The following is a 19,568-nucleotide window of genomic DNA, read 5'->3' as shown; positions in this document are numbered from 1 at the left end:
TTTGGGGTGGTACAAAGGGACAAAAACTGACTGGAAAAGTGGTGAAAAGAGGTTAAATGTGACATAAATAGGTAAAGAGGAAAATGAGTTAAAATTGGAAAAAAAAAACACGGTGCAAACACAGTAATGAAAAGGGGTTAAAAAAGTAGCAAAAAAAGTTGAAAAGTTGCAAAAATGATTAAAAAAAATAGCACAGAGGGGATAAAACATAAAGGAAAATGGTAAAAATTGATTAAAAAATTGCAAAAATTGGGTTGGAAAGGCAAAAAGTCTCAAAAATGAACTAAAAGTGGCATAAATATAGCAAAAATGGCCTGGCAAAGTAGTGAAAAGGGACACACATGGGTAATAGTTGGCAGGCAACTGGCTAAAAGGGGTTAAAGAGTGGCAAAAAGTGGCAAAACTTGGTTTAAAAGTGTCAAAACTGATGAAAATGGGTTAAAAGTGGCAAAAATGTTGCAGAAATGGCCAAATGATGTAGTGAAAAAGGATTAAAAAAGTGTAAAAAATGTGTTAATATTGGTGATAAATCACAATTAGGAAGGTCCGTTCTCTGAGATTAAAAAGAAAATACTAATACAATAATATGTTAATTAGCCCTAAATATGTTTTTAAATTTTGTTTGTTTGAAAGTCCGGCCCCCAGAGTCACTGCCAAAACCAAATCTGGCCCTTGTGCAAATTTACTTGATGACCCCTGCCTTACAGTCATGTATGGTATGGCTAGGTAGTGGTTGACAAGACAAATAGTCAATCAATGTAAGGATGGGGAGGCAAGTCAGGATTCAGGGGGACCTGGTTGACCCTGGCCCCCACTGGCTACGCACTTGGAACACTACTGGTGCTGCTATTTATTGGGGTAATTCATTAGGGCATTATAAATCAAGATGATGTTATTACTTTAGTTGCCAGTGTGTTTACCATTTACAGTGTCATCTTAGTGTAGTCACAAATGAATAAAAACATCAGTAAATTCTTCTTGTCAAAATGTTTGTTTACAAAATTAGCATAGTAGCGCTACCTTGTGCTGAAACTAAGTACAATACAGTCAAGCAAAAGCTTCATGTTCTAATGCGGGCTGTACTTCATTTTATATTTAAACCTGCTGCGGGCCAATCAGAAGTGGACCGCGGGCCAAAGCCAAAGTTTGGACACCCCTGTGTTACATTAATGTGAAAGGCTAGGATAACATCGCCAGTGGTTGACCAACGTTTGCTAGCACAGGAAGTAAAAATGCATTGCTGATGTGCTCCTGTGATTTGAAAGGTCTGCTTTACATACTGTATTTTGCAAGCTGTCTTTCTTTTTGAACCGTTAACAGTGAAATACACCCAGTTTTTTGAAGTGTTAGGACAAGCAGATGTTGGATAAGACTGCCATTTTTCTCTGTTTTTCCTTTCCTGTCGACCACTACTGAGCACGCACAACTCTCAACAGAGATAGTATGAATGACAGATGGCTCACTCCCAAGCATCTCAGCTTGAGAAAACAGCATTTTGCAATACAACACAATAGCAACACACTGCATGAATAAAGGCGCACAGACACAAAAATGAATCTTTGACGATAAAATTTGTTGGCGACGGAAGTCATCATTGATTACTGTTGACAACGGTGACAAATCATTGTATCCATACTTTGTACCTGAATGTATTGGCAAACATTGCATTGTATTGTATCCTATTATATCCTACCATATCCTTTTGTATCCCATTTTGTATTCCAGCATCCTATCCTCTATCATTCTATTGTATCAGGTTGTATCTTTTATCTTTATTGTGCTATCATATAATATTCTACTGTACTATATCAGAACATATTCTAATGTCTCCATTTCATGTTGGACGCTACTACAACCTACTTTGCAGGGTTGGAAATTAGCTTTTCCACCTACCTGCAACTTTGGTTGGTGGATTCAAAAATCTTTACCCGTCCATGCAATTGTTTGCTGCATGACATACAGGGGCACTGCAAATGCATGCAGCATTTTCCTTCATTATGAATGTAAAACTGAAGAGAATTTAATATTTTTTTGCACAGTTCCTGCAATCTCACACCTGTATTCAGGCTTTGTTTGACTATCTTGCACTTAAAATTGGTTTTAAAAATAACTTTATCAGCTACGGCACACAGCTGACTACACATATTTGACAGCAGCTCTAGAGGGAGGGGTCAGATCCTTCGGTCAACTAGCGTTTAGGTCCGCCTCGTTCTGGTCATAAAGTAGATAGAGACAAGCAAACAAACAGACTAAACTTATGTCTTTTATTGCCACAAAATCATTCTGTTAGGTTACTTTCATTTACCTGCTCCAGTGAGGAAATTCTTTTTTTCTTTTTTTTGTTGTCTTCTTGCTGTTGATTTGTTTTCTTCTTCTTTTGCCAATTGTTTGTGGTTGTTGTTTTTGCTTGTTTGCCTTCTGCAAGAATGTAAACATTGTTATGGATTTGTTTACCCATTGCAATAATGTTAGAAAAATAATTGTCCATATGGTATGGACGGTAAAAAAAAATAAAAGCATTAAAAAAGCTGAGGAAATTCCCCTACACTGCTCAAAAATACCCACATTTGGCTGGTGGCAGATGCAAATTTCCCACCTGTCTCCCCTTCCCCTCTCCCTCAGTTTTCCTCCTCTGGTGATCAGCTGATATGGGCGTCTGCTCACTAAAGTTCTAAAGCAATCCCATTCTGCCACAGTCTCTCTCAAGCCAGTCATCCTGCTGCTGTCATATTTGGTGGGGATGCTGACTAAGCATCCACACTATTGATATTTGCGTCGGCCATTTTGTTTATTATTCTTCTTCTTCCGTGTTGCTATCTCCTCCTTCATACTTTGTCGTATCAATACCGTTTAAACTTTAAAAAATTCAGTTTATTCATCATTCGACTGCTATGACTTTTCTCATTTCTAACTTTTATGATTTTTGAAATATTTAACTTTGTTTAACAATGTTAAACAGATGGCAACATTTCACAAATCTGCACTTTTTCAACTCCTTATAACTTTGGCACTCCTTGGGCTATTTTCACTATTCTACTATCATACTCACCAGCTTCTAGTGCTCTTTACTTTTTTATACTATTTATACTTTTTTAACTTTTTTTTTTTTTTTCTAAAACTAAAACAGCATTTTTTCAGATGGGCCAGCTCTTTAAATCCTCAAAAAAATGTAAACTAAGTTCAATATTTTGAGCAATGATTTCACATTCTTCACAAATCAGGTATTGCACTCTTTAGCTTTTTGCTATTTTCAGCTATTTTTATGCTATTTTCAGCTATTTTAAGGCCACTTTTAGCTATTCCTAAGCTATTTTCAGTTATTTTTCCACTATTTTCAGCTATTTCTATGCTTTTTCAGCCATTGAATGCCTTTTTCAGCTACTTTTAGGCTTTTTTCAGCTAATTTTATGCTATTTTTTGCTATTTTAAGCCCACTTTCAGCTATACCTAAGCTATTTTGGGCTACGTCCAGCTATTTTTAGGCTATTTTCTGCTTTTTTTCTGCTATTTTTCCACTATTTTCAGTTATTTCTATGCTTTATCAGCAATTAAATGGCATTTCAACTATTTTTAGGCTATTTTTACCTTATTTTAGGCTACTTTCAGCAATTTTTATCATTTTTAGCTGTTGAATGCCATTTTATGCTATTTTTATGCTATTTTCAGCTATTTTTGAGCTTTTTGGCTATTTTCAGCAGTTCTTCCACAATTCAGCTCTCAGAATCCCCATGCAGTTTCAGCTGAAACTGCAATTTTGATCTAGTTTATATCTGTGTTTCAGTGTTAGCGCTGCAACCCTCCACCCCAGCTACCTCCATTACAACTCATCTAAATCCGGGTTCTTAGAAGTCCACTCTACATTTTTTTCCTGCCTCCCTCCATCACCACTTTCAAGCCATTTTATCAGTGTCCATGTCCAACTCCTCTATCCTATCCTGTATCACTTCATCAGCACCTCCAAATCATCTTATCAGGTCAAGATCCCCAGAGGTCCACTCCTCATCTCATCCTACATCCTTCCATTACCATCACCAGTGCCTAGAATCCATAGAGGGGGTAAACCTTCCTGAGGTCAGCCTCACCCAACCCTTCAAGTACATAAAGCAATCATGACGGAGTCATCTCCAAACATTGTAAAATAAATAATTCTTGTATTAAGTCTCTCCTTGACTGAAATACTGTACCTTACCATATCATAACATTGTTTCATGTTATCATATCATATTGCACCACATTATATCCAGCCATACTGTACCATACAACTGTGTATCAACCACATATTAATGCTACCTCTATGTAAGGTTGCCCAACAACAGATATACATTATACACATATACACAGACATCCACATTCACTAGGAACTGTTTACTCACCAACCCAAAGCTTTTTCTTCCATAAACTTTAACCAATTGAAACCATTCAAACATCAAAAATATTAACCCAAACTAAGACAAGCCAGGAATTACTTTTCACATAGATATCATTCAACCCCTTCATAAATATTCAGCAATTTTCCAAAAACTTGGGACAATGGAAATGAATAGTCAGAATGTTCAAAATGGGCACATTCTAGTATTTTTCCACCCTGATTCAAACCCTTAAAAGCCATTCATACTTCAACTTAGTAACTCCATTCAACCTTTAAAATATACCAAGGACATCAGGCTATTTCTGCATGACTCAACATTCTCATATCATTCAACGTTTTTTCACTGAAGCTTTTCAAACTTTACTCATCATTTTCAGACCTTAAACTCACTTTCCATTCACTTTAATGTCACAAACTGTTCAGAGCACACTGGTGTGCCCTGGTGTGCACACACCTAGACTTGCCTCAGGGCAAGTCTAGGTGTGCTTTTGGCATCTGTATAACAATGTATCATTAAAGTGTGGGTATTATGCCTTTTTTCAAGGCTTTACACATCTCTCTGATACCCACGTAGTAGCTTTACATGGTTTACAGCTCAAAAAACTCATGTTTCTCACACTGGCATCCTGAAAAACCATTATTTTAACCTTTGTGTGAAACACTTTCGCTGCTGTCTCTTTAATATAGCAAACTCTTTTGAAATTCATGTGGGGGTTTCTAGCCATGTGCCTCCTGGAAATTCAAAGCATGCTGCATGACTAACCCAGGGAGTATCTTTTGAGCAGAGCCTTCTCTGCCCAGTTAAACTGGACATCCATTTTGCAATAATATACTTAAATGTACGACAAGAGTGCATAGAAATAGAAATGGTGTGCCTAAAGCTTTTGACCAATCTCACATGTGCCTTGGGTGAAAAAAAAGTTTAGAAACCACTGCGCTAAAGTGAGGAGGCCGCTGCAAATAACTAGTAACTTTCCCAAACTGTGACTGAAACCACAAATCTAAAACCACATACATAAAAAATACATCAAAACAGAGGTAATCTTGTCCTGCTTGTGTCTGCTTATATTAAAGCATGGGGTGCATGATTTTATCGGTCTGGTATCAGTACCAGCAGAATTGTGGACAGGCCAGGGGAACATATTTTTGTTAGAAAAGCCTGAAAAGGTTTGAAATTTCTTGTCTGAAAAGAAATGAATCTGTAAATATCGTCATATCGGATACTGGCAAAAATCCAATATTGTGCATCCCTGATTATAACTAAAAGGTTTTGTGTTGATTTTGGCTGTTAGCTTGCTATTGTTGAGGTCCAGAGCAAGCATGTTTCTGAAAGCAAGTTACATTTATTCTACGTAGTTTGTAGATAAAATAGTTTATTTCTGCCACACTGCAGCCCATACAGAGAAAGCTGAGATGAAACAACAGGTTCAGTGTTAATCGAATAAATTAACCTGCCCTGCCTCTTATAGTGCTCATCAATAAAGATTAATTTGCTTGCAACCTGCTTGTAAACACAAACACATTACTGCTCAGTCCTTCATTTACCCTAAAAAAGCTTTAAAAAATGACCAACCTTGATGCCACTCAGTTTTGGAGTTGGAGAAGTTTAAAAGTTCACGTAGTAGTCACTGTCCTTGAGGAAGTTGTTGCCTAGGAACCCTAATGAAAGAAAATAGATTTGCTACACTAAAGGCAGCCTTTCCATGAACCAGGATTTCTTTCTCCTAATTTTGTGGGGAAAGCTTTATAGAAGGTTCGATTAAAGGAGACCATTTTTTAAATGTGAAAAAGACTCGAATTGACAAGAAATTCATCATGCAGTCAAACATCTGTGTTACTCTTTGCACCAAATAGCTGTTCAGCAAGAAAAAATCCGGAGGGGTGCACCGTTACTATTAAATGGTGCTCTCTCATTGATGATTTGATGTTTTAAACATGTTTGGTTGCATTTTAAGAAAAATATGAAACAGTGGTACCCTTCTTAAAAATAAGCCAGTTCATTCAACTTAAGTTAAATCAAAATCTACACTGTAGATCCACAAACACATAGATGGGAATTCATGTCAGTTTCATCTTCATTTCCTTCAGTGAGAATGTTTCAGATCTATTATAAAAATATAAACTTTTTTTCCAAACTCAGGTCATTCATATCTCAATCTGATTCCAAAAAAACTGGTACAGGCATTCATATCTAGCAGATAGGTCATTGTAATGCCCTCTAGATCAGTGGTTCTCAACCTTTTTGGTTTGCGACCCCAAAAATAAAGGTGCCGGAGACTAAGGACCCCCCTCCGTACCTGAAGGTGGCTGAACACAGACATGCACAATCGATAACAGTCATGTGCAGAAACGGCTGTCCATAAGGGGGGATAAAAGGGCAGGTTTCTGAGACTCAGCCAAACTGGGGGTCCATGGAGGTCAGCAAAACCATGGTCCATTGTGAAGTTAAACTGTGAGAACCATATTTTATATTTTACATGTATAATAACCACTTTTAATCAAAGAAACAAATATCTTTATTTTTGCATTTGTGTAGGAAATAACCTTCTTTAAATGAAAATAACTTATGTTAAAAACATAATTAAAATGGGTTAAAAATAGCTAAAATTGGTTGATAATTGCCTAAAAGTTGCCAAAATTAGATAAAAAAGATAACAAAAAAATGGTTTATAGTGGCAAAAACAGGCACAAAAAGTGGTAAAAGGGGATTAAAAAAGTGGCTGAAATGGCTTTTAAATGCAAAAATTGGTGGAAATTAGGTGGGCTGGGATGAAGCATTGATATAGACCGGCAAAAATTGGTTAACTGTGGTTAAACTTGGCAAAAAGAGTTTAAAGAGTGGTTGATAGAGGCAACAAAAGGCAGAAAGTGGCAAGAATTGGTGTAGAATTGGCAAAAACAGTCAAAAAAGTGATAGAAAGGGTCTAAAATGGGCAAAAAATGGTTTTAAGTGGCGAAAATGTGCTAAAATTGGCTAAATTGGTGTTAAAAGTGATTTAAAAAAAAAAAACATTTGGTCGAACTGGAGTAAAGTGGCAACAGTCTAATTTAAAAATATATTCTTAGTTTTTTTAAGGGCATCTGGAGACCCCCTCTCAGTGTCTCATGACCCCCAAGGTAGTCCCGATCCCAAGGTTGAGAACCACTGCTCTATACTGGACATCCCAAAAATACCATAAACTGATTCTAACTTATCCAGAACACCCCAGTACCTTCCTGACCTCCTCACTGACTATCATCCAATCAGATCCCTACCATGGTCAGGTATGGGCCTCCTGAATGCACCTAAAGTTAAAGTAAATCAGGTGAAGGTGCATTTAGTCATTACGGTGCTGTAGAGATGTTCCGATACCATTTTTTCATTCCTGATACCGATTCCAATACCAAGGTGTTTGGTTTCTGCTGATACCGAGTACTGATCAGGTACCAGTGTGAACTTTCTGGACCGACTGTGCAGACTAGAAAATTATTTCAGACCTTCATTTGACTCAACAAATAGAACCATAAAGTACAGCATCTCTGTGAGCCTAAAGTTGTTTTTCTGCTGGTTATTGAGTTTTACTGCTAAATATTAAAATAACAGTAATACAGGGGGCTGAATTCTTTTGCACATCACACTTTTCAGATTTTTATTTGTAAAACATTTTGAAAGCAGTGTAAAATTTTCCTTCCACTTCACAATAATGTGCCACTTATTGTTTGTCTATCACACCAAATCCCAATAAATTATATTAACGTTTGTGGTTGTTAGGTGAAGAAATATGGAAAAGTTCAAGGGGTATGAATTAGTGTTAATCACATCACCACGCTGTGATTAATCAGAACTATTCACTGCATTTGTTTTAACAGTTTAGGTATATTTTTATGTTTTTAGATTTTTAAAGGTTGTTATTGTCAAGTGTTTTATTTTTATTCTTTTAATTCTATGTACAGCACATTAACGTGCTGATCTGAGTCCTTATCAATACCACCATCAATACTTTCTATTGTTTGGTGGAAAGACAAAATAAGGGCGAATATTTAAACTACAGGTGGTCTTAGCTGAGTAGAACACATCATAACATATAGAATACAATTGTCTAATTTACTGAGGCTACCTGAACACATCATATTTTCCGTCCTCAGCTTGCAAAGTTCGCTAATTAGCTTCAATTTTGCCGATTCCAGCACAGATTTCTACACTGGATTCATATTGTTAACAAACAGCACTGTCTCAAAGTTTTGGAGCACTTTCCAGCATTTATCTGAGCAGCTGAAGAAGAAAACTGTCCTGAAACAGCTGAACAGAGTGGCATGACCATGGCTTGATCCCGTGTTGTTGTTAGCGTCTTTGCTAAGATTACCAGAGATACGCTTTACCTGAAGGTGGAACTTCAGACTCGTTGTGCTTTGGTGTAAAGACAGTTCATCTCTGCAGCATGTACCCACAGCTTTGGTTTTATCTTCACTAACATTCTCCAGCTTTTTAAAAAGAAAATCACCATTAAGCAGTCCTGGGTCTGTCTCCTCACTCATCACTGCTGGCTGTGTCTGACCCTCTCACCTCTTCACCTCCAGGCACGTAAACATCCGTGCTGGAGGACTACGGGAGCAAGTTGTGGTCAAACTTGGTCATATGATTAAATAGCGTAGTATGAATCCTTTTACAAGCCACTCTATTACATTGGTTACTAATAATAAGAAATCCCAATTCGCATGGGATATCAGTATTGATTTATCAGAATGGTATCAGAATTGTTAAAAGTGGATCAGCCCAACTGTAGTTTAGATAATAGGGTTCAGTTAGGCTACTGAAGAACATGCAGATATTTGCCTGGACAGCTCAATGTCAAGGCCTCCAAGGGTCAAAACGCCACTACACTGAGGTGAACATGGACAAAAAACATTGTTTTTTTTTAAAGAAATATATAAATGTATGCATTGCTTAAGAAAAAGTTATATTTTTTAAATGTCATTTTTCTTTAATAGTGGAAAAAAGAACAGGAAAAATACATTTTAGTCTGCCTGGGGTTTACTGTGATACATTTACAGTCTTTTCTACTACATCTTTATCCAGAAATCCGCTTCAAAAAAGTTAAAGTCTTAAAAAGACTTTGCCTTTGCTTCTCCACTTCCAAAACAACACAGGAGAACTGTCTTCACTTTCCATAACCCTTGATTAACATGGCGGAGGGTGGACAGTAACATCCTTGGATTGGAAGAGTCGTATTTAAAGGTTACACATGAGTCTGATGTAAAAGTTTCAACTGATTTTGTAAAAATAAAAAGGTATTTTACTTCAGACTCATGATTGGCTGTTATCAACATCTCAAAGCTGTTTTCTTTGCACAAGACTTTGTATTGATTGGGGTTTTAAAGTTTCTGCAAAGCCACTTAACAAAGATAAAACATTACTCACAATAACAGATGTGAAAAAATTGATTTCATGTGAGTGAATGCAATGAAAGTCTAACTCCATACAAATGTTAGAAATGTGTTGGAATTGGAGCAATGCAACCCGTTAGACAACATTGATTTTCTCAAGGTGTTAGTCCTTGAAGGTCAAAGGAATTCTTTTTCTGGGTTGAGCTGTTAGATTGGGCAGTTAACCCTGAAAAATGGATCACAAAAGTAGGATGCAATCAGGGACTTTGGGACTTTAAATTCAAACATCAACTATTCAACACAAACCCTCCTGGAATTACCAAAGACGTCCTTAAAGCTTCAAAAAACAAAATAAATTTCTACTTCATTAGAACTTGCTCACTTCAGACTTTTATAAGAATCTCAATAAGTTTCCATTAGTGCAGACAGATTCATCATTTCACACAACTATGACATTTTTTAGATGCAACTCTAATCTTGCAAAAGCATTTTACTGATAAGTACTATTTATAACCCTTAAATCAGTGGTTCTCAACCTTTTTAGCCCGTGACCCCAAAATAAAGGTGCCAGAGACCAGGGACCCCCACTGTACCTGAAGGTGGTTAAACACAACCATAAACATTCAAGAATAGCTATGTGGAGACAAGGCCGTCCACAAAGGGGGATAAAGGGGAAGGTTTCTGGGATCCAGCCAAACTGGGGGCCCATGGAGGTCAGCAAAATCATCATCCATTGGAAAGTTAAGCTCAAAATGAAAGAACTTTTGTTAAAAACATATTTAAAATGGGTACAAAAATTGCTTAAATTAGTGAATAGTGGCAAAAAATGCTGGAAAATGTGTCGAAATTGGATTTTTAAAGAACATAAATGGGTTATAATGGATTAAACTGGCAAGAATTGGTACAAAAAGTGGTAAAAGTGGTTAAAGAAGTGGCTGAAATGACTTTAAAGTGCAAAAAATTGAGGGTAATTAGGTGGACTAGGATGAAAAATCGATATTAACTTGCAAAAATGGGATGACTGTGGTTAAAATGGGCAAAAAAGGGTGTAAAAAATGGTTAATAGTGGCAATAATGAGGCAACAACAGGCAAAAAGCAGTGTTAATTTTGACAGCACTTTTTAATTTAGTTTTAGTTTAGGTCTTCTGCCAAAAATCTTTTAGTTTTAGTCATAATTTAGTCATCTAAATTGTTTTAGTTTTAGTCTAGTTTTAGTTTACGAAACTTCCCAACATTTTAGTCGAAAAAATTGACTGTAAATTTAGTCTCTCCCCAACTTACCACGCAGCAAAAGCAGTTGTGATTGGATCTCCCCCGTATCTCATCCCACCTTTCCACACAGCCAAAGTAGCTGTGATTGGATATATGCCTAACTTGCCTCTACTTTCTACATGACCAAATTAGGTCTGATTGGATAAAGTCTCTGTCAAACATTTTCATCTCGCTTTTATTTGTTGACTAAAATGTCATTTAATTTTGTTTGAGTTTTTGTTTATGTGCTCTTGTTTTTATTAGTTACTGTCTCATTTTCGTCAGGAGAAAAAAGGCTATTAATGAAAACTATAACGAAAATAATTAGTAAACAATATTAACACTGGCAGAAAGTGGCAAGAATTGGTTTAGCAGTGACAAAAACAGGCGGAAAAAAATGGTGGAAAGGGTTTACAACTGACACAAATGGGTTTTAAAATTGGCAAATTTGGTGTTAAAAAGTGGTGATTAAGGGTTGAAACTTGGAAAAATTGGTGTAAAGTGGCAACAGCATAATTAAAAAAATATATTCTTAGCTTTTTTTAAGGCATCTGGTGACCCCCTCTCAGTGTCTCACGACCCCCAATGGCGTCCCGACCCCAATGTTGAGAACCACTGCCTTAAATAACAGTCTGCAGTCTTGACTGCAAATTCAGCTAAAGCCTAACAAAAGGCAATGCAACAAGTTTATATATTATAACATACAAAAAGTTTTTTTTTTCTTAATGTGTTGCCTTTTTCTAATGCCAAACATATTTTCTTGGCCAATATCTTCCACAAACATGCTGGCACATCCATAAAGTCAAAACCAATATATGACACGTTATTCAATATTACACTAGCAGGTGCAATGCTCTACTAAATAACCTTTTCTTATCTGTTACCAAACCTGCAGCAATCATGCAATCAGGTGTTTACGTTTGCTGCTACACTGTATTTGCCCTGGGAACCGACTAAAGACGATATTTGAGTGTTTTCTTGCAGACACAGGTTGCAAAACCTCTTTCCAGGTCCCTGTGCTGTCTCTAAAGTGAGCTCACTTGGACAGTAAGTTGGAAAGAGCATTGTAAATACACATTACAGGTGGTTTTCAGGAGTTAGATTGCACTTAAATATGAGCCCTTCAAAATAAAATCAACTTTAGCGGTGGTGTTTGGTGATAACTCAAATTTGTTGATTCGGAATCCACTTAAATCCATAATATATGTAAAAGGTAGCAACATTATTCAAATTAGAATACAGTGTGAATGTGTTAGCTAGAGTAAAGTAAGCAGCCTATGCTGGATGTGTCAGCTACTGTACCTGCAGTCAGCTGGGCGACAGTCAGAAATATCAACGCCGCCTGAAAGCTCTGCTTCCCGGGACAAGTCATGGCAAGAGCCGCATCTGCTCCCCTTCCTCCAAAGCACCGTGCCCACACTAAAACACTACTCTACACGAAAACACAACTCAATGCGGAGTGAAGTCCGTCCATCACGCATGCTTTCTCAGTAAATGCGGGAAAGGAAAACTGTACAACGCAGTGAGAGGTTTTGCTCCGCCTCTGTTGACAGGGATTAAAAGCGGATTAGAGCTGCAGACCTCTGATAAAGACATGTGAATGGAGAGCCAGAGAGAAAGTGTGTGGTACATCTAGTTAAGTGCAGCAGGTTGAGGAAAACACCACCTACTGTCTGCATTGTGACAGCTGTCTTCTTCTTGAGGAAGGTGTCAGCTCTTATTACTCCCAGTGGGGCCATATTGTTCAAAGTGCACTGATTAGTGAATGTAATCCAGAGTTTATGTGAGGACAAACCACCCACTGTGTGTGCAACACTAACAAATAATTAACGAGTCTATTTAACTCATCACCAAACACACAGAGGAATCACTTTACTTCAGCTGTGGCATATTTTTGGACCTTTACATGCACTGTAGTGACATGCACTGGTTTCCAGTCAAGCTATGGATGCATGAACCTGTTGAACATTAACATTTTTGTTTTGCCCTGCTGTGTATGGTTGTGGCCTTCAAGTTTCCACCAAGTACAGAGCAAACATGCAGAGTTAGCAACTGCCCCCGATCAGTATTTACGGAAGAGTATTAGGGCCACTGAAAAATAAAATTTGAGACAATTTTTTTTTTTCAATTGTGAGAAAAAAGTCAGAATTCTGAGTTTAAAGTCAGAATTCTGAGAAAAAAGTCAGAATTCTGAGAAAAAAAGTCAGAATTCTGAGAAAAAAAGTCAGAATTCTGACTTTATTCTTCAAATGAAAAAAAGTCTCAAATTTTTTTTTCTCTCAGAATTCTGACTTTAATCCCAGAATTCTGACTTTAATCTCAGAATTCTGACTTTAATCCCAGAATTCTGACTTTAATCTCAGAATTCTGACTTTAATCCCAGAATTCTGTCTTTTTTCTCACAATTCTGACTTTAATCTCAGAATTCTGACTTTAATCTCAGAATTCTGACTTTAATCCCAGAATTCTGTCTTTTTTTTCACAATTCTGACTTTAATCTCAGAATTCTGACTTTTTTCTCACAATTGAAAAAAAAAAAATTTTCTCAAAAATTTTTTTTTTCAGTGGCCCTAATACTCTTCCGTTAGTATTAATAAACCTGAAGGTGGAAAAAAAAAAGTGGTAAAGTGCTTAACAGCCCAGTTGCAGACTGCCTATCTCAGACACTTGTTCTGCAGACCACTGCTGTCAGACACTACCACTGTCATGAAAGAAATATATGCAAAAACTTTGTAGATAAAATCAGATTAAACTTCCAGTGAAGGTAAGGGTAAGTTTTAGGGTGAGGAAAAGGCCAAAAGTTGTAACCTAACCTGCAAAACCTCTTCAAAAACATTTAATGTAGCTGAATAAACAGTTTGTATACAGAAATAAGACGTAATCTCTATGAAAACAGGCTACATAGCTAGAGCTACATGGCAAACATAACAAAAGCTAACATTGCTAAGGCTAACAAAGCTACTTAGCCCCATTACCTAACTGGCTTACTTAGCGATGGTTGCTCAAGCTAACTTTGTTAAAGCTGGAGCTAATGTTGCTATGTTAGCTTACATAGCTAAAGCTAAGGTTGCTAAGCCTAACATTGCTATGTAGCTATGTTATCTACTAAGCTATGCATGTTTTAGTCATGTTTGTTTAAGCTAACACTGCCAACGCTAAAGCTAAGGTTGCCACTTTGGCTTACACAGCTAAAGCTAATATGCTAAGGCTAATCTAGCTACACAGCTATGCTAAGTAAGATAGAACCATAGCTATGTTGCCTTCATGGCTTACATAGCTATGTTAGCTTAAGCTAGGTTTGCTCAAGCTAATATTGCTAATGAAAATTCTAAAGCTATCAAAGCTATGTGAGCTTACATAGCAAAAGCTAACATTTCTAAACCTTACATACACATCTTAAGCTGCTAGAGTAGCTTTTGCTATGATTGCTTAAGCTAACACTGTTAAAGTTGAAACTAAGGTTGCAACATTGGCATACACAGCTGAAGCTAATGCACTAACGCCAATATAGCTACATAGCTATGCTAACTAACATAGCTATGTTACCTACATAGCTTATGTAGCTATGTTAGCTTTAGCCATGTTTGCTCAAGTTAATATTCCTAATGGAAATTCTAAAGCTAACAAGCTAACAAAGCTATGTTAGCTTACATAGCTAGAGCTAACATTTCTAAGGCTTACATGGCCACTAATCCAAGTAGCATGCAAAGCTAACGCTGCTGTGGTAGCTTTAGCTATGATTGCTTAAGCTAACACTGCTAAAGCTGATACTAAGGTTGCAACATTGACTTACACAGCTAAAGCTAATGTGCTAAGGCTAATATAGCTACATAGCTAAGCTAACATAGTAACATAGCTATGTTACATACATAGCTTACCTAGCTATGCTAGCTTTGGCTTTGTTTGCTCACACTAATATTGCAAAAAGTAATTATAAAGCTAACAAAGCTATGTTAGCCTACATAGCTAAAGCTAACATGTCTAAGTCTCACATAGCCACTAAGCTAAGTTACATACAAAGCTTATGGTAGCTTATGATTGCTTAAGCTAACATTGCTAAAGCTTAAACTAATATTGTTATGCTGGCTTGCATAGTAACATTAACTATGAAGCTAGCGCTACAAAAGCTAATTGAGCCATGCACTGTTCATGTAAAACAGGAAAAGTGTTAAAAGGCGAATTAGGTCACTTCGTCCTGACAGTGATGGTGCATCTCACAGAACTGGTCTTAAAGAGGGCTGTCTGAGAGCTGCTGTCTGCAGCCAGACCCCTCTTCTCATTTTTCAAGATAAAGCTGAAGCAGACATCCTCAGTGGCATACTTTTGTGAAATAAATGATCAATAGTTCATAATTTATCATCTGTAATTAACAAAAGCAAAAATATAGAAGCAAAATGCACAGCACACTTTAGTTGATACCACATTTGAAGCTCCTAAAATGAATACTGCTATCTCATTATGACCAAAAAAGTACCAAAATCAAACAGACTGGAAGTTACTTAAAGGTGCTTTGAGAGATAAATTCCCATATCAATTTGCAGCTACTGAGCAGTTTTACTGAGTAGTTGGTAATCCAGCCTATTTCTCTCCCTAATTAATCTCTCTCCGTAGATGTGAGCAGCACCCAGGTAAGCAACACATATTCAAGCAGTGTGCACCGACGCCACCGCCAACGTTCTGCCCATATCATGGGAGAATAAACATTCTCATGTAGTGCATACTAAATGAGCTGGCTGTACATTAGACAAGGTACAAAGTTCCAGCCCGACGCAAGTGTATGCAGCGAGGTATTTACTGCAGGTCAAATGTGACCAAGGTGCAGAGGCTCCATAGCAACCATAACCACCAGTGTTGCCAGGGAGAGTGAATAAGAACTACACTTAATCCCAAAGTTGACACGAGCCAAGACAGGAGCACAGAGTGCACATTTTGAATATATGTGTGGGAACGTCTGGTCAATAATCTGCACAACCTGCACAGAAGTAGATAAAACTTCTAATCCCAAGAACCTTACTTAAATTCCTGGAAACCTTTCTTTTGCTAAAACATGTTTGAGTATCATATTTTATTATAACATTTTAAGAAATGCAAAGTGAAATGCAATTATGATAAGTAATAAGAATAAATGCATTTTTAAAAGGAAGAGATTACGCATCAGGGCAGATGAAACATAAGAAAATGCATGGAAATAAAGAATTGGTGTGTGGAATGACCCTTTAAGCAGCCACACATAAACTATGACGAACTATCAGAACTTTGTATTGATCACTCAAACCTTTAAATTAACATTTTAAATCAAGAAATTAGGTACAGGCTTCCTAAAGGAGTAAATCAATTCCCAGGTGAAGTTTGATTAAGCATGCACTAAACTTCAGGTGAACTAAATCCAGTTTTAGAAACAGGTGACCTCCAAACACAGACTTTTTTTGTGTGCAGATTGAAGGTCACTTAAATACAAAATACACTTTTTTTAGGCTTTTCTGACAAAAATATGTGTCCCTGGCCTGTCCACAATCCACCCAAGAATCAGAAAATACCCCCTTTCCCCACCTTTCAGAAATGTGTGCTGAAACAAGCCGTTCTCAGATTTCCCCTCATGATGTCATGTGGGGAGATAGCCCCGCCCCCAGGTTCAGTTGGCCCTGAAGAAAGTTCCGCCTCCTCTTAGCAGAGGATCATGAAAGCCACATTCATTTCCTGAGAGGGGCGGAGCCAAACAGCTTTATAAGATTTAAAGCCACAGACGCAGAAACAGATCGTTCTGAGCAGGGCTAAAACAGAGGGGTTGTTTTACTGTGAGCGGCACGGACTCCGTGTGGAATGTCCGCAGTCATCGGAGCTTCCATAGTCGAGCGCAATGCTGCGTAGTAGTTTCTTGTGAAATTTCTGTGAAATCATACATTTCCCACAATCCTTGCGCATTGTTTATATTTTTTACTCATGGTGTCTTACACTGATGACGAGGAAGAGTAGCTGCTCTGCCTGCTGGCTTTGCAAAGCAATAAAATTAAGAGACGGTGGTATGTACGGCCATTAAATGCCACAAGAGATGAGGAAGGGGAGTATGCCATGTTGGTGATGGAAATGTGAAGTATTGACGTGGAAAAACAAGTGCGAAATGAAGGTCTGTGTCACATTTAATGCGGGTCGATGTGAAAAATACATGCCGAGCAGTGTTTTGTGTGGCACCAGTACGCGGAGCGCAGTCCGCGCGGTCATAAAATTTGAGGTTTGCGCGCACGGGCCTTGCAGACGTCCGCTTTGAGTCCATTCCGTGTACGTTCCACCCGAGTATGTTTGGGCCTTTAAACATGCAAATTCCAATACTGGAGTGTTTTTACAGCAACAAACTTCACAGACATGTTTTGGAGACCTCTGAGAAGGATATTAACTTGTCTTAAAGGGTAAAAAATGTGACCTTAAAATGATGATTTTTTTCTCTTGTTAATCTACATTCAGGCCCTGTTTACACAACACCGTTTTCAGGTGAAAACGCAAAACTTTTGTAGCGTTTGCCTGAAAACTGAACACTTTGGAAACAAGCTCCAGAGTGAAAAGTTCCTTGTAAATGACAAGGAAAACAACACTTTCTGAAAACGCACATATGCACAGCAGTTCAAGTCAATTGCCATGCGCAAGTAGGGTTTATGACACATATGCAGGTGTCCCTAAACAAAACAAAGATGGCTGACACCAGCGTATTGTTTGTGCTCATCACTCTTTTGAATTGAATACTTTCTCCATTGCAATGACACCGCCAACTATGTCCTGGCATGTATACTATATCGTTTTTGGTGATTCCTGCAGTCTCGTGTGAACGGAGATCGTTTTCAAAACGTTGCTGTCTGAAGGTTGATGCCCAGCTTTTTACATTTATTAAAGCTTCGATGAAGACCGTTTTGGTTGTGTTGCTTTTAGCCCCCCTTGTGGACAAACGTTTCATCTCTTTGCTGGTCCCTCGTACCTGTATAGGTAGCACTATTGGAAATAATATAAACAAGCTACTCTATTTCAAATATTTAATACGGATAAACGGTGAATATTAGGCATCTACAATTTCAAATAAGACTGTTAAGGCAGCATGCTCTCAATCGGCTAGTCCAACACTAATCCCACATCAGGGATGACAGGCAGGAAGGGAAACTGTAGAGAAGTAATCAGTCTTGTTTCTGATGGTTTTTATTGCTTCATGGGTCATGCAGAGGTGCCAGACGGTTTTGTAAAAAGAAAAAAAATCCTCTCATGAGTTTCTAACTAAAAAATACCAAAAAGATCATGACAGTCCCTCATCCTTAGCTATAATAAATGAAAAAGCCTATCCACATGAGCGACTACCACTAGCAGATTTTTACCCTCGTCTTTTCTTCCCTCTGACAGAACATTTTAGATTTTCTGCTTCTTTTTAATTCTACACTGGTTTCACACTAGTCATATTTTAGTTTTCTTTGTCACAGTGGGTTGAAATGTAAACCTAATCTGAACTCATTAGTTCATTTTTTCTATGACAAAATCCATTTTAGTTCTATGAGAGGCTGGCACCTACTCTCTGAAAGCGACAAATTAATTAACATTCATTCAGAAAAGGTCAAAAACGGAGGTGTTTTCCCTGCCAGCTGTAATCTGAAACTGCATACACAGCAAATCTCTTGGCAGATGTCAAACAGAAACTGGGCTCTCTCACGCTCATTGATATGCTGGAGGAGTCAGAGGCCCAATGATATTTAACACAACAGTGTGTCTGAGGACACTGAGACATCCTGCCTGCAAATATGAACAGATGTCAGATGGTCTACGTTTTATTCAGTAGTATTTGATTTAAAGGTCACATATTTTATCCCTTTTAAGGCAAGTTTATATCGGTCTCAGAGGTCCCCAAAACATGCCTGTGAAGTTTGTTGCTGAAATAACACTCCAGTATTGGATTATTAGATGTCTAAAAACCCCTCTGTTTCAGCCCTGCTCAGAACGAGCTGTTTCTGTGTCTGTAGCTTTAAAGGGATACTTCAACATTTTGGCAAATTTGCCCATTGCAATAATTCCTATAGTCTTAGTAATAGGTTTGTTTCCTTTAGTTGTCGATGCAAGCTGTTTGTAGATGTGGGAGGACCGTTAAACCAGCTGCACTACGAACACAATGTTAGCAGACGGTATTTTTGCTTTCCCTCATCAAACTCATCAAATACACAATCCAACAACTCCAAAACACTGTCGTGGACAAGTTGTGACCTGCACACCAACTCCCCACATGACATCATGAGGGGAAAATCTGTGAACGGCTTGTTTCAGCACACATTTTCCGAAAGAGAGGGAGGAAATGGATTTTTGTGATTTTAGGGTGGATTGTGTACTGGCCAGGGGCACACGTTTTCGTTAGAAAAGCCTGAAAATGTGACCTTTAAACAACTGTAGCATTAGGCTGCAACATAAAACGAAGTCTGAAAACTTTCTGAATAAACTGTGAATAAATGGTGACTAGCAGAACCGCTAAACTTGGCAAGAAATAAATTCTTCTACTACATAAAGCATCGAGACAAAAGAGACAGATATAACACATTTTTCTATTTAATTAATATAAATCACTAG

At 37.7% G+C, this 19,568-nt stretch overlaps 1 protein-coding gene across 1 annotated transcript in view; it reads right to left on the bottom strand.

The window, feature by feature from the left end:
• The window catches only part of LOC121522637 (activin receptor type-1C), a 34,322-nt gene extending 21,864 nt beyond the window's left edge, over positions 1-12,458 (bottom strand). Inside the window, exon 1 of the mRNA XM_041807188.1 lies at positions 12,288-12,458. Coding sequence (XP_041663122.1) covers positions 12,288-12,357 — 70 coding nt within the window. The 5' untranslated portion in view covers positions 12,358-12,458. The remainder of the gene's footprint in view (positions 1-12,287) is intronic.
• Positions 12,459-19,568: the final 7,110 nt, after the last annotated feature.

The sequence above is a fragment of the Cheilinus undulatus genome, linkage group 15, assembly GCF_018320785.1.
Source record: "Cheilinus undulatus linkage group 15, ASM1832078v1, whole genome shotgun sequence".
Taxonomy (NCBI): Eukaryota; Metazoa; Chordata; class Actinopteri; order Labriformes; family Labridae; genus Cheilinus; species Cheilinus undulatus.
Note: the sequence above shows the minus strand (reverse complement) of the source record. Positions and strands in the feature narration are given on the sequence as shown.